This window comes from Canis aureus, chromosome 18 (genome assembly GCF_053574225.1).
Source record: "Canis aureus isolate CA01 chromosome 18, VMU_Caureus_v.1.0, whole genome shotgun sequence".
NCBI lineage: Eukaryota > Metazoa > Chordata > Mammalia > Carnivora > Canidae > Canis > Canis aureus.
In genome coordinates this window covers 1,607,450-1,622,907 of record NC_135628.1, presented here as the reverse complement: position 1 = coordinate 1,622,907, position 15,458 = coordinate 1,607,450, and the positions used below count along the sequence as shown (strand labels likewise).

At 45.3% G+C, this 15,458-nt stretch overlaps 1 protein-coding gene across 2 annotated transcripts in view; it reads left to right on the top strand.

The window, feature by feature from the left end:
* Nucleotides 1-15,240, top strand: part of CPED1 (cadherin like and PC-esterase domain containing 1) — a 262,754-nt gene extending 247,514 nt beyond the window's left edge. For both annotated transcript variants that reach the window (XM_077855991.1, XM_077855990.1), the window contains exon 22: nucleotides 13,242-15,240. In XM_077855991.1, the coding sequence (XP_077712117.1) occupies nucleotides 13,242-13,463 (222 nt within the window). In that variant the 3' untranslated portion in view covers nucleotides 13,464-15,240. The remainder of the gene's footprint in view (nucleotides 1-13,241) is intronic.
* The last annotated feature ends 218 nt before the right edge of the window (nucleotides 15,241-15,458 follow it).

Genomic DNA, 15,458 nt, shown 5'->3' with positions numbered 1-15,458 from the left:
GTGTATTCAATTAGTATTTTAGAGGAGGGTATCTGTTTTTCCTTTTCATCTTTAGTTGCTCTGGGAGCCTAAAAAGGGAGAAGTCTTCCAAAGATTTCCAGCGTGGCTCCAATTAAAAACAGAAGATGCCCTTCCCACATGATTGCATTACATGTCTCTCCTGCCACAGCATTAACCAGTTGACACTAATAGTCATGGAATTTGAGAACTACAACAAAGACTCTTTGAACCATGAGAACTAGAATATTGGCTTATAAATATTACTGATAAAAATACCTTTAATTTGCATAACAATGATTTAAGCCTGTCAGGTGAAATCATGGCCCCCTTTTGACTTTATAATTCTGTGCAATTATCATGTATAAATGGTTTTTTAAGCCCTGTTTCTAATGCTTGTTGACTTGGCAAGCTGCACAGGTATCGTCCAGATTATCTCAGTTGACTCTGGAGCAGTTTTATCTGTTTTGAAGTTTTCCCGCTGGAGCTAAAATACTTCTGGGAGCGTTTGCCTTTCCAGTTACACCGCAGAATGATAAGATCATCTTTCTCAACTGGCTCTCTCCATCGCAGGGTCTCTCAACCTGCTCATCACTTAGGCATAATTGTTACTTAAGTCTTGAACAATCTGTACCCTCGTACCTCGGGAAGTTTCTGGTGCTGACACTGATGTTTTATGATCTTTCAAAACTATCACCCAACATCTCAAATCACTGTTAGCTTCCTAAAATCGATCAAGGAAATCTAAAGGCCCTTGCAAAGGACGATGTGATGATTAATGTAGCAAGCCGGGGAAAAGTAGATTATTAGTCTCATGCAAAACATATTAAAGGGCAGAAGTTTGTTAATAATAACCATTTTTCTCCTCGATGCTCATCTTTGAGCTGGCAAAGCAATTTGTCATACAGTAATAGCGAGAATTAAAATCAGCTGTGCTAGAACCATAAGCATTTCAGTTTGGGAGCCTTATATCTTCTGGTGTTCAATGAAACCATTCCCACGATAGCTTCGCACATACCTGAGAAGGATTGCTATAATCATTACAGCAAGATCTCGATGTGTCCGCTTTGATTTGTGGTGGGAATTCTATCATAGACATAACAAACCAGCTTCAGTGGGCTCTTGTCGCCATAGGTAAGATGAAAGGTCTTGGGGCACCTCTTTCATCTGTCAAGGCACCGAGAAAGAGAATATGTTGCCACCACGAATCTGTAAACAATCTCCCAACTGGTGTGCATCAGTTTTGACTAAAATGTTCCTGCTGATTAGAAAAGCAGGTGTTTCTCTTCATGCAGAAATGGAATTTTGTTTTCCCAATGTTTATGCAGGACAACAAACGGGATCCAGGTAGCTTTTGCCCAAGAGTGGTTTTGGATGGTGCCTCTCGTTACATGGCAAACATCTACCAGGAACACGCTAAAACCTGAGAAGGATACAAAAATATCATCAGCCCAGACTTGGCTGCAGAAGGGGCAAATGCACAACTGTTATGTGATTATTAATTAGTCGACTCAGTTGTATGAACCTTATATGATTATCTCTGTTTTCTGGCAGGTGTACAGCTTTTGACTTAGTCCCCCCCCCAAAAAAAAAAAGTAAAAATCCCTCGAGGGGGATTACTACCCAGCTCTAATACCACCAGGTTTCTTTTGATTCCAGCAGCACCGAAAGAAGAAAGGATTTTCAGTTCCTTGTCAGAGATAATTTCCCTTTATTATATGATCTTCATCTTATATTATTATTTAATTATGCAAACAGAAGGTTACCTGACCTAGAAAAGTCTTACCTCTCTGTTATGGGCTTGAAAGTCTTCCCTTTCCCCTTCAAACTTTAAAAGTTTGCCATAAACACGATGAAGAAAAGAGCCTTTAAACTCACCTATCTAAAAAACTGAGGTGATGACTTTTAAAGAAAAAAGACCTGGTCTAAATATAGATAGCTCAGAGAGCAGATCCCAGGATTTATCAGCATGGCTATTTTTAATGAATTTGTAATGGCAATTTAATTCAACACATTTTTGAGTGTCTATGTGAGCACTGTACTAACTACTGTAAAACGAGCCAGGAGGACATTTTTTTTAGGGTTCCCTTGAGTCTCTCAAGCTCAACATATCCCCAGCCTGCAATTCTGTGTATTGTAGAACATCAATTAAAAGAAGGGCCTGGGAAATGTGGGCCAGGGCCAGGTCATGGTAAGAGCTTAGACTCCACCCTATAGGTAGTGCACAGTCAGCAAAGGGTTTTAGAGCAAAGTAAGATGGGGTCACATCTCTCTTGCAAATGGGTAAGTCTGATACCATTGAGGCGGGAAGACGGGGAGAGGACTGAGTCTGGAAGAGAAGTTAGGAGACTTTTTCAGAAGTCAGGTGAGAGATGATAAGAGCTCGCCCAAACCAGGACAGAGTTTGCAAGCATAAGGGAGACAGAGACAAATACAAGCCCCATTTTAAGAATAAAATTTGGGGGGTGGGGTGGGAGTAGAAAGAATCAAAGACGACTCCTAACTTGGGTAATGGATTAGAGCTGAACCAGCAACTGAGCCAGAGAATGGCTGAGAAGGCAAAGGCACCAGCTCAGGGAAAAGATGATGATTCAGCGTTGAACATGTTGTGTCTGAGATGCCTGTAGGACATCCAGGTGGAGATATCTCACAGGCAGTTGGCCATGCAAGGCTGAAGCTTGAGGGGCAGGGTGGGGCTGGAGATAAGAAGTTGGAAGTCGTCAGAAAACAGGCAGCGTTGCAACAATGAAAATTAGAGCGTCCAGAGAAAGCGAGTAGGGTAAGAGGAGCCGAGGAAGGAACTCCCGGAGACATTCACATGTGAGCAAAGTTTGCAGAATTAGGAGTATTTTTTATTTATTTTATTTTATTTTTTTAGAATTAGGAGTATTTGAATTGAGAGAATAAACCGACAGAGGACAACTCTAGTAGAGAAAACCTGGCACAGTGGAACTTTGTAAGGAGAGATCAAAACAGCCTTACTGCTGTCGAAAGTAGTGGGCAAATTTAGTAAGATAAGGATTTTTATTTTATTTTATTTTATTTTATTTTATTTTATTTTATTTTATTTTATTTTATTTATTTTTAAGATAAGGATTTTTAAAACAAACAGTCATTGGTTTGGCAGTGAGAAGGTCCTTTCTGATCATATGAGTCATTTCAGTAAAATATTGGGGGCACAAAGGAGACCACAATAGATCGGAGAAGTATAAGAAATGAGAAAGGAGGCTGGTCACCCTTTCAACAAGTGAAAATAAGGGAAAAAAGGAAAGAAACTGGACTTAGAAGAGAAAGTGATCTGGGGCGGTTTATGAGAGGAACTGCTTTTCCCGTTTCTGGGCAGAAAGGGAAAAATCAGTACCAAGGGATACATGAGGAATACAGGAGGGGTGGGGGCAGGCCCCGACGGTGTCGGGGAGGGCTGGGCCAGTTGGTGGGGTGCTGGGACCTGCACAGGCTGGCTCCAGGTTCCCTCTCCTCTAGCACTTCTTTGCCCCAGTCTTGGAAGCTCCCCCTTCAACGGCTCAGATTCATCCTTCACATCCCCACCAGGGTGCTTCTACGGTTCCAATCCAGTCTAGTCACCTAAAACCTTTTAATGGCCCTAGAACTTAAGGAAGAGTCAGGGGAGCTTTCCCGGCCTCCCATTCCTGACGCCCTCTGTGGGGACGGGGATTCCAGACGGTGTTTTTCCGTGCAAAATAACGAATGCTCATTCCATTGTCTGCAAGAATTCTCGCTTTATCTGCCAGATGATCAGATTACAGATCAGTGCCTGCTGAGAATGAATTCATCAGCCCTGGGGGAGCCCAGCCTTTCCTGAGATGCTTTGGTACAGGATCGGCATCCTGTATTGAACGGCAGTAACACCCGTGACACCTCCTCTTAAGAAGGAGAACTAAGTAAAGGCCGAACAAAGGGCGTCAGGCACTCTGGGGTGAGCAGTAAGAGGACCCCGAGAGGAGCCTGCACACCAGCCCCTGCAGCCGGGCCTCTAAGGGCAGCCTGCCCGACACAGACGGGGTGATCCACGACCGTGTCCTGGTTTTGGCAATGAAGCCTCATTCTGGGGGCCAGAGGGGTACTACTGAGCTTCGGGAGTCTAGTTTGATGGACCTGAACGGCCTTGGGAGGCGTTCCCTGCTTTCTGCTTTGATGTTCTAGGCTAGTGAAAACAGGATCTGTGGTTTGGGAAATCCTGTATACTCCTCCACTAGCAGGATTCTCAGATCACATTAGTATTTTAAATGATCCAAAAAGCCCTTAGGGCAAAGAAACTATTTAGCTTAGTTTGACCCAGTTCTTCCCAAGCATTTTTGACCACAGAACCACTTTTCTCCTTTTATTTATGTATTTTTAAAAAATTTTATTTATTCATGAGAGACACAGAGAGAGAAAGAGAGAGAGGGAGAGAGGGAGGGAGGGAGGGAAGAGCTGGCTCCATGCAGGGAGCCCGACGCAGGACTCGATCTTGGGGCTCTGGGATCACACCCCGCACTGAAGGCGGGTGCTAAACCGCTGAGCCCCCCGGGCTGCCCGCTTTCCTTCTTTTAATAGCAACTGTCAACACCTCCCTAAACGCACATGGGCATCACTAGCAGAGAGGAGAAGTCAAGGCGCGCGGAACAAATGAAATGCTGGTGGAATGACCGCGGGCGCAGGTCTTCTCTGGCACCTGCCGCGCCCCCCGAAGACTTGAAGGCGCGAAGCCCTTGACCACCGCCCCCGCCCCAGAGAAAGCCTGAGCACGAGAGCTCGTCGCAGACAAGACCCTGAGTTCCTCTGAAGAAGGCCAGCGAGGCCCACAGGGAAGAGGCCCGGGGTCCTGAGGGAGCAGAAGGCCGGCTGGGGGGTGCACCTGCCGCAGCCCCGCTTGCTCGGCCCGGGCCTGAGGGAGGGGGCCCACGCGGCAGGGACTGCGCACGACTGTGGCATGACTGGAGGCCCCGTCGCACCCGCGTGGCCAAGAGCCTACATGCACATACACGACCTCTTCTACGGCATCTGGGGTGGCCCCAGACCTGCAGGCGCGGGCCAAAGGATGAGACGTGGCACCTGAAGGGCGGAGCCCTAAACGTCTCCCCGGACCTTATGGAACACCAGCAGCCGGGGAACGCCACCTGGGATGCGCGGCCACACGGCTCCTCCGACAGAAACGAGCGGCCGGGGGGCTGTCCCTCCCGGGGCCCGCTGTCCGTCCCAGACCCCTCTGTCCCTCCCGGGGCCCGCTGTCCCTCCCGAGGCCCACTGTCCCTCCTGGAGTCTGCTGTCCGTCCTGGGGCCCCTCTGTCCCTCCCAGGTCCTTCTGTCCCTCTAAGGCCCCACTGTCCCTCCCGGGACGCCGCTTTCCCTCCTGGGGTCCCTTTGTCCCTCCTGGGGCCCCTCTGTCCCTCCCAGGGCCCGCTGTCCTGTCCGTCCTGGGGCTCTGCTGTCCCTCCCGGGCCCCACTTTCCCTTCTGGGGCCCCGCTTTCCCTCCTGGGGCCCCCCTGTCCCTCCCAGGGCCCACTATCCTGTTCCTCCTGGGGCACGCTGTCCCTCCCAGGCCCCCGCTGTCCCTCCTGGAGTCCGCTGTCCGTCCCAAGGCCCGCTGTCCGTCCCAGGGCCCGAGGAGCGTGGCAGGTGCAGGGTGGGCCCCACAGCATGTTTCCCCGCAGCCTGTGCTTCCCCACCTCCAAGCTGCAGAGTCAGCGAGGGGAGCTAACGCCCGTGGGGTGAGGTCACTTAGATTCCCAGACCCAGGACGCACGTGGAGTTAGAGCCGCGCAGGGGCTCAGCTCGTCATCCTCGGGCCGATGAAGGCCGTTCAAATAATATCAAGAGTCGGCGACACAAATATTCAGTCTCTGAGAAAATGGAATGTATCTATCTGTTTATTAACATTTTATTTATTTATTTATTCATGAGAGACCCAGAGAGAGGCAGAGACCCAGGCAGAGGGAGAAGCAGGCTCCCCGTGGGGACCCGATGCAGGACTCGATCCCGGGACCCAGGGTCACGGCCTGGGCCCCCCGGGCGCCCCCAGAAAATGGCCTTTAAACAGAGTTAGTGTCCGCAGAGCCACCAAGGAAGCCAAAGCAGAAGCTGCAGGTTCCCGGGACTGGGGACGGCTGGTGTGCAGCTCCTGGCCGCCGGGCCCCAGAGCGGGAAGTGGAGGTCTGGGTGAGGGTGGGCGCTGCGAGGGCCCGGGTTTGGGTAGACAGACACAGGGACGGAGACGTCGCAAGTCTGGAGACACCAGAAGCCAAAAGCGATTCCTCATTCCTAGAGAAACTTCAGTCTTGCCTTCTAATCCTCAGCATCTTTGACCCATTCCGAAGTTGGACTCCCTTCAATCAAAACATAGCTTATTTCATGTGGCCGTGATTAAATATTGGGGGGGAGGAGGCGAACAAACGAAAAAAAAAATCCTCATTATCTGTAAAACTTGCACGATTTCCTGCAGTGGAGCTACGAATTAGAAGCACTGGCTTCTAGCTGGTGTTTGTTGCTTTTATTCCATTTCTGTGACTTCTTAGGCTACTTTGTCAGCGGGTCGTAAACTTGGTGACTGGATCTTGGACTCAGTGTCGTGTCTGCAGAATGACGATACCCAATAAAAACCACTTCCACGGTGCACCTTTATCTTAAAAGACCACAGCAGCACATTTTGGTCAGTGTCCTGTTTTCCAGCCTCGGAAAAGCATTACCCTCCCTCCTCCTCATGTCCCGTCCACGTCCGCGAAACGCGTTTGTAACCAGAACATCCCCCTTAATCCGGTCTAGAGAGATTTTGGAACGCTGGCCCCGCGGAAAATTGTTTTCTATTTTGTTCCGTGGATCTGGAACCACATCAGAAGCTCCCTGGGTGTTATTCAGGTTAAGATCAGTTTTAGGAAAGGTATTTGCTTATAAGCTGCCGGACGCGTTTCCAATTCAGCGAGCTTTCCCCTTCTGGTACTGACTTTTTGAGGATTCAAAGTCATTTCAGATGCGGCGGTTAGTCGACACGGTGATACACTGGTGCTGACTACTCCAATTTATGTGACACCAACTTTGAGTGTTAAAGTCACGTGCAGGAATAATAGTAAGAGTCGCGCCGTCCGTTTCATTGTGGGATTTAGGACCGCGTTTCACGTGTCGGGGCAGCCCTGCGACAGCCAGCCAGCCCGCCAAGGCGAACGGCAGCCACTTCTATGCCCTTCCAGACACGAGCCCCCAAGTCCTTTATGACGTGAACATGCGGCAAGCTCTGCGGGACGAGCGCGGAGGTCCCTTAGCATGTAAGAAGCCCGTGGAAGGGGGAAAGTTACTTCTGCACGCCGAAGCACGAATTTCAATTCCTGCTGCCACCGAGTCACAGAAAAACGTGACCAGCTGCGTCTTCTACCATTTGTTGTCACGACAGCAGCTGATTCCAGCACCGAAATCGCTCCTGCGTTTCTACGGGGTTAATGTATTCGAAATGTATCATGGTTCTGAAACACTGTGATCTCTCCTCAAAGTCTGTTTCTTCACGTAACTTAATCCAAAGGTGAGCACTGCCACGGGGAAAAAAAATACGACTCCTATTATCGCACCGACCCTTGTGATCGTAGAGGTTATCGCGCTTCATGAAGGCCCATCGTCCTTCACTCTGGTTTCCTGATTTCAAAGATAAGTTGACGCAGTAAATGCAGAAAAGAAAGTGAACGGCAACACACGCAGCACACGAAAGTTAAAGACCCGGAGTTACTTTGGGTTACTTCGTGGTCTCAGAAGAGTTGTCGGTCGACGTTCACGTTTGGAGTAACGTAAACATTTCCCAAATCCCGTACGTGTGTAGGATTCAGTCATATGTAACAGTCCCTTATTCCCCCCGGGGAGACACGTCTCCTTGTCGGTGCTTGAGTCACATGCGCCCGAATTTATTTTTTTATTTTTATTTTTTTATTGTATAAATTTATTTTTTATTGGTGTTCAATTTGCCAACATATAGAATAACACCCAGTGCTCATCCCGTCAAGTGCCCCCCTCAGTGCCCACCACCCAGTCACCCCCACCCCCCGCCCTCCTCCCCTTCCACCACCCCTAGTTCATTTCCCAGAGTTAGGAGTCTCTCATGTTCTGTCTCCCTTTCTGATGTTTCCCACTCATTTTCCCTCCTTTCCCCTTTATTCCCTTTCACTATTTTTTATATTCCCCAAATGAATGAGACCATATAATGTTTGTCCTTCTCCGACTGACTTACTTCACTCAGCATCATACCTCCAGGTCCATCCATGTCGAAGCAAATGGTGGGTATTTGTCGTTTCTAACGGCTGAGGAATATCCCAGTGTATACAGAGACCACAGCTTCTCTATCCATCATCTGTCGATGGACACCGAGGCACATGCACCCGAATTTAAACAAGCATTTGGTGGCATCCAACTGTTAGAATCTGTCCCTATTCAAGATGATCACCGTACAGAAACATCTAGAGTCTTGTGTTTGGTTCAAGGCCTAAATATATATATATATATTTTATATTCATGATAGACAGAGAGAGAGGCACAGGCACAGGCAGAGGGAGAAGCAGGCTCCACGTCAGTAGCCCGATGCGGGACTCGATCCGGGCCTCCAGGACCACGCCCTGGCCCAAAGGCAGGTGCTAAACCACTGAGCCACCTGGGGATCCCCTCAAGGCCTAAGTCTTTCACTGATGTTCTCCGGGAGCTCACTTTAGGTGTCTACTATTAACTACCATGCTACGCCCCGGGGGTGACGTGACATTTGTATTGCTAACACCTCCCTTTCAAAGCCACGTTCCAGGTGACACTTCAGTTGGATTTCAATAATCCTGATGGTCCTCTGATTTCTGGGAAGGACTCAGATGGGCACATTTCCAGACAAGAGATCAAAGGAAAGAAGCAATTAGCTCTCTGTATTGTACAGGTACCAAACGTCTTTCCCCGGCCTCACATTTCCAAGCCTAAAACGTGCAGCAGAGCAGCAGACAACCCCTTTTCCTTCCCTTTGGAGACCATAAGAGTCGGTGGCATGAAGTAGTATTGTGAAACTTAGAGACAGCAGTCTGACAGCAAAGCCAGATACTGAGTCTCACAAATAAGTTCAAAGACAGAATTGCTGCGTGAGCAGGTTATCAGGCCCACCATAAATCAGCACGAAGTAGCTCACATTCACTACTTGGGAACAGCACAGTGTCTGACCTCGGGGCAAGTCTCGGAAGATGTCTTTGAAGTCACCTTATCCTTGTTCTCACTTCAAGTATCTTAGACATGTGTCTTTATAGAGTCCCCCTGAGGGTAGGGACCACGTCTGAACTACTCCCTGTGCTTCCTCACTGGGGACTCTCAGGATTGAAAGTTGGATGTTACGTAGAAAAACAAACAAACCATTAAATCATCAATAACTCATCCTAATTTTACAAGACGCGGCATCATTTTGTTTCTCTACTGCTGCTTTTCTATTGTAAAGAGATTACATGAACTCCCATTAACTGCAAACACATATAAATAAGTATATACAATAAAAACTAAAGATTCCTGCCTTTAGGGACGCCTGGCTGGCTCAGTCAGTGGAATGGGCGACTCTTGATCTCAGAGTCATGGGTTCAAGCCCCACATTGGGTATAGAGATTACTTAAAACCTTTAAAAAAAGAAATCCTGGGTCACCTGGGCAGCTCAGTTGGTGAAGCATCTGGCTCTTGATTTCTGCTCAGGTCATGACCTCTGGGTCATTAGATGGCGCCCTGTGTAGGGCTCTACGCTGGGTCTGGAGCCTGCCTAAGATTCTCTCTCTCCCTCACTCTCTGCCCCTCCTGACCCTCAAGTGCATGTGTGCTCACTCCTGCTCTCAAAAAAAAAAAAAAAAAAAAAGAGAGAGAGAAAGAAAAAAATTCTTACCTTTATATCATATACATCCTTTAATTCTCGGTCCCTTCACCACTGCAGATTCCTTAGCACTTTGGTCCATAGCTCCATTTTAAACCTACACTCTCGATTGTAATTCCATGTAATTAAAACGCATAGGCTATCGACATCCGTGGTCACTAGATTTATGCAACAGTGGGCTTTACTTCGAACGACCTTATTGCTCCGTAGACATTTTTAGGGAAGAGTAGCAGTTTATGGAATGCGCTCTAATCTGTAGTATGAACGTCCCTATGTTTTCTCAGTAGTGAACTCTGCTTCTATTTGGCTTATGCAACCAATAAATTTGGTCTGTGGCAGGCCGCGGTAGACCCCCGTTATTGATGAGGGTGTTAGAAATCCCCCCTCGTCACTGGTTTTTCTTCCCCCTTGCCAAATTAGTCTTGATTATTTTCTTACATTCTTTTTTTAAGATGTATTTTATGATTTCTTTGTCATGTCTCCCCAAATCCTACTGTGATTACAACTGGAATAGCATTTTAATTAACCTGGGAGGATCTAACGTGGTATGGCTTTCCATTTGTTACCGTTCTCCTCTCATTAAACTTTGTGTTTTCTTCACCTGCGTAATTGCCGAACTGAATGAAATTGCTTTAGTATTGTAATGGGATCTTCTATCTAACGTATTTCTTATTATTTGATAGAATATAGAAATGCTGCCTGATTTTTAAATACTGACTTTATCTCATTATTTTTCAGTAGATTCCTTTGGGTTTCAAGATAAGCAATCATATAGTTATAAATAATTCTCTGGTAATTTCCTATCACAAAATATTTCATAATGCTAGAGCCTGCATTCCTGGAATAAATTGTATGTGCTCGTGGTATAGCGGATAATACTGCTGGATTTTTTTAAAGGCTTCTGGATTCCACTTAGGATAGCATTTGGGAGGGCTTTTTGCATCTCTATTTTGACAAATTAAAATTGAAGTAATTCTTTCTCTGTCGGTTTGTCACCTTTCAGGAGTCAATATCGGGGTAATACTGGCTTAAGCAAGGAATTAGGAAACTTAGCATCTTGGATTATTTCCTGCAAGATAGCTTTCAAAGGAATCCAACTGAATTAAGTGTTGTTGGGCCAAGCTCTGGGATAGAGGTGTAGGAATCGATCTTCATATGTGAGAACTGGCATTATGGGAGGCACTGGGCCAGCCCTCAGAAGCTGGAGGAGACCCTGTTATTCTGTCTTCCTTTCTCAGAGCCCACCTTCATGGTTTAAAAATAGAAATCCATTATCCACCTTTCCATGGGATCTGGCAAGACACTGACACGACTCTTGCGTTAGAAGCTATACGCTTCAGCGGATAAAATGGAAATATACATTTTTGTATTATCTCTTTTATAAATCACATTTGAGGTTGCCGTAAGCATCTACACTGGCATTAGCCAACCTTTGCAATGCAACATCACATACAGCCCCGAAATCACACAAAATGCTGAAATAATTTGTAAAGAACTATATAACCTTTTGCAATGGGACATATTTTTTTATCTATTTTGCATTTAATTAGCATGCAGATCATCTGGCAATGGCAAAAACCAGACCTTAAGATAAAATTATATAAACAAAAGAAACCTTATTTTGGCTTCAGAACACTGGAATAATATTTTTTCAGGGTCGAATGTAATATTTATGCTTAAATGTTTCCTTAAACAAACTTCCTTGAAAACCTTCGCTAATCTTGCTATCGTTGAATACACACCTCCTCCAAGATGGACGGAACCTTCGGGGAAAACGCTGGTGCACCTCCCAGCCCATCATCTTTAAGTCGTAGTGTAACCGCTCTGGGTGGAAAGAGCCGCACGTAACAGCAACTTACAACCTTGGGACCTGGAATATTCATCAGTGGCTGACTGCAAACTGAGCTCTGCATCACCATCCGTAGGGATTCCTTACCACAACCCACTGATTTCGCTGGGCTTCTTAAAAATCACTTCATCTGAGGCCCTGGTCATAAAAAACTAAACCTCCCGTAGCTACAGGAAAACAATTCATTTCTTCTGGGTTAGCAGGGTATAATTGGTTTTAAAATGCATTGCTATTACAGTTTTTTCCCCCAAAATGGGAATAGCTTCAACATTTTTATGATTATAAAGGAATGCACGTTTGTTGTATTCAAATAAAAAAAGCCAAGGCCAGAAGTTACAAAGAATACGTTTTAAATCGCCTGTAATTCCTCTACCAAGATCACTACCATTAACATGTTGGTTCAGATCTTTACAGAACTTCTGTTCAAATAACTTTTCTAAAAGGGTTGATGCTCACTTGCACGTAACTAAAAATACTTCTCTTTAAAATAAATGGCCTGTGTTTGTTTAAATATTCTGTATTTTTGGAGCTGTTTTTATTGTATTCTCTTATATGGAATTTTTTTTAAAATGTGGCTCTAAGTCATTATATAGCACTTAAAGGAATTCTAAAAATCCATGTGAACTAGTGTTGCCTTCCTCAGTCATCAGTAATACATAGTTTATTATATATCCATATTGAGCTGAAAATAATACCTTGCGATTGCATTAAAAATTAATAATCAGTAAATTGAATTAATGATTCGTGACTCCGTTATGAAGACATCCTAAACACCTTTGCCAGTATCTTTCCTCCTGCCTCCCTCCCAGCCCTCCTCACAATCTCTGCTTTGACCCCCTCCTGATTCCCTCTGATTGTTGGTATTAACAACCCGAGTGGCTTTAACCCCGTGACTAAGACCGACAATCATGCTACCTCGGAAACTGACCATATGCTACACGTCAATGAACTGAATTTTAAATAAAATCAAACATTTTTAAGAACCCACAATTATAGAGTAGCACCAGCGCAACTTTTTGCACACGGTACAAACGGACTGTTCATGTGGCCTCCCTGTCTGTATGGACGTGCCGACGTCCGTTAGACATCGGTGAGTGGAATCCCGAAGAAGTGAGTCGCACACGGGCCTCTGGGGAGGCGGCTGAGCGGGTGGAGGCGGGAGGCCGAGCTGGGAGGAAACCGCGGTCTTGTATCCTTTTATGCTTTATAAACGCTTTATAAGTCTGCCTGTTTAAAGAAGTTTAAGATAAAATATATTCACCTACGTACAGACGTCTATAGAGTCATCGGCCTGGTGGGCCGCGGGCCGCGTCCACAGCTCGCCTGGCTCGGCCCATGCACGGGAGGGTGACGGCCTCTTAGCTTTTTTGTTTTTTGGTTTTGAGAGCTAATTCCCCGACTCTGGGCTTCGCAGATCATACTGTATGTCCTGGAGGCCACATCTGTGTCCCGAGGATGCCGCCCACGTCTGTCAGCGAGTCACACGACTTGGTGCGGGGCTCGAACGTCCCTGACTTTGACTCTCTTTTGCTCTTTATCTGCAGGTAGTGAAATCAGAGTTACCCAGAGAATATCACTTCATTAAAGTGAAACAGTCGAGAAATCACATCGTGGGAAAATATTTCAGCAACCAAAGCAAACTACAGCAACGACAACAAGACTCTGTAACAAATTTTCAGTCACCATATCATGTCAGAGGTCCAATTAACCAGGTTTGCTCTGAAATCCTGCTCAGCAGGATCTGTGCGGGTGGAAGGACCGCGTAGACTCCCCGCAGGAGAACCCAGCGCTAGAGGCAAGCCCCCTCTCACCTGGACAGTGGTCTGAGAACCAAGTCCTGTACATCACGTGAATTTCGGATCGGCCGCACCTTCACGCACCCGGGTGCACACGTCCACGCCAGTGCACACATGGCTTAAAAAAAAAAAAAAAAAAGAGTAATAATAACCCTTTTTTCCCACAGCTCTGTAAGGCCGAGATGTGCACTTGAAAATCATTTGTTTTCAAAAGGAAACCTGGAGCTAGAAAAAGGTTAATTGAAGTATAATCGTAAATTAAAATCACCGTGGGCCACGTATTGCATTGTGATAATGAGGAGAAATACAGACACTTGAATTATGCGGACAAGAAGGATAAAGCCCTTGAGGACTGCGTTGTCTTCTCTGTCGGTACATTAATATTGAAAAGGGGGAAAAGGCAGTTACATTCCACTGGCAGGTACGGATTGTGCTTGTGTCTCGTACCTGGAGAGCAACTGATGCTGATGGTGACTTAGGCTTTGTGAATCTAATGCTTATGAGAAACATTTCTTCCCATCCCTCATAAATTTTACACACGAAAGGAAAGGAACAGGAATGACCCACAGGGAATTCGAAGCGATTCTATGAGAGACATAGGAAGTGTACTGTTTTACAGCTGAAACACCAATGCCTTTAACTTTGCACTCTTTGTACTTTTCATGAACATTCCCTCCTATCCTGTCTCTGAACTCGGATGGGAAACTTCAGTCTAAGTTAATTAAATACGTAATTTTAAAGTGTGTTACTCTATTATGTTTAACTGATGATATTACTTAAGAGAGCTTGTGTTTGCTGTCAGAGCCCTGTGTAATTTAAAGATTACATTTTATGTAAATATTTTCAAAGGATTAGCCTTTTGCAGGTGCCCAGGCATTTATTTTCATACAGTATTTGTATACGTCCACAAATATTATGTTACTAGTGACTCTACTTTGATTTATCTAATCCAAATTTAGGGTAGGCATAAAATTATTTTTTTATCAGAACTGTGACATACGTATACAACACACCCAATTCTAGTACTGAGAACTTTCCCTTCTGTATGTTGATTTCAAGATAGTGAATTCCTTTATTTTACAAGTACTTTTGTGAGCTATCCCACAGTTACAACGGTGTTTAAAGGGATATTTTTCTTTTGGGGGGGGGCGAAAGAAAACCTGAGAGGGTTATTCGATCCATGTTTGAAATTACAAAATGTACAAATACCTCAATTTCATTACCATATCAAAAAAAGACTATTTTGATCAATCAGTTCTGTAGTATGAACATCCACCTCTTTAAATACTCTATTTTTATATATATTTTTATATGGAAGTAAACATGAGTTTATATTTAACTATCTTAAATTATATTTAAGCACAATTATCACTTGATATAAACAATACGTATCTGCCTCTGACCGATGATAGGTTTTTTTTTTTTTAATGGTACAGAATTATCCTTTAAAATGAAATATTTTTCTAAAATCTGCAGCTACATGCAAGCACCACTTCTGGGATTTCGATTATTTTCTTTTAATGATATAACACGTCGCCAATTCGCGCAGCCTCTCCGCCGTGTTCTAATGTGTCACATACTCTATAACAGGATTATAGGCAGTGGGTGTTTCTTGTAATTTACTGTCAACTTGACTATAATAACCGTCTGACTGAGGTTAGTCTGGCATTTACCTCTTCACCACTGAAATAATAGTAGATTTTAGAAACAAGTGTAATAATACTATTAATAAATGTCTTACTGGTAACAGTCTGTGTTCAGAGAGTATCTTTTATTTTCCTTTTTCCTGGAGGTATGCAACCATACGGCGATTACGCGGCAGGGACGTTATACGGACTCAGCTCTCTGAAGGTGGTCTAGCGGGGTAACCGTCCAGTCCCCATATCCTCTGAATATTGATCACGTGAACCCCCTGCTGTACAATGACCACAACTTTTGAACATAGTGCAGCGAAGAGCTATTTGT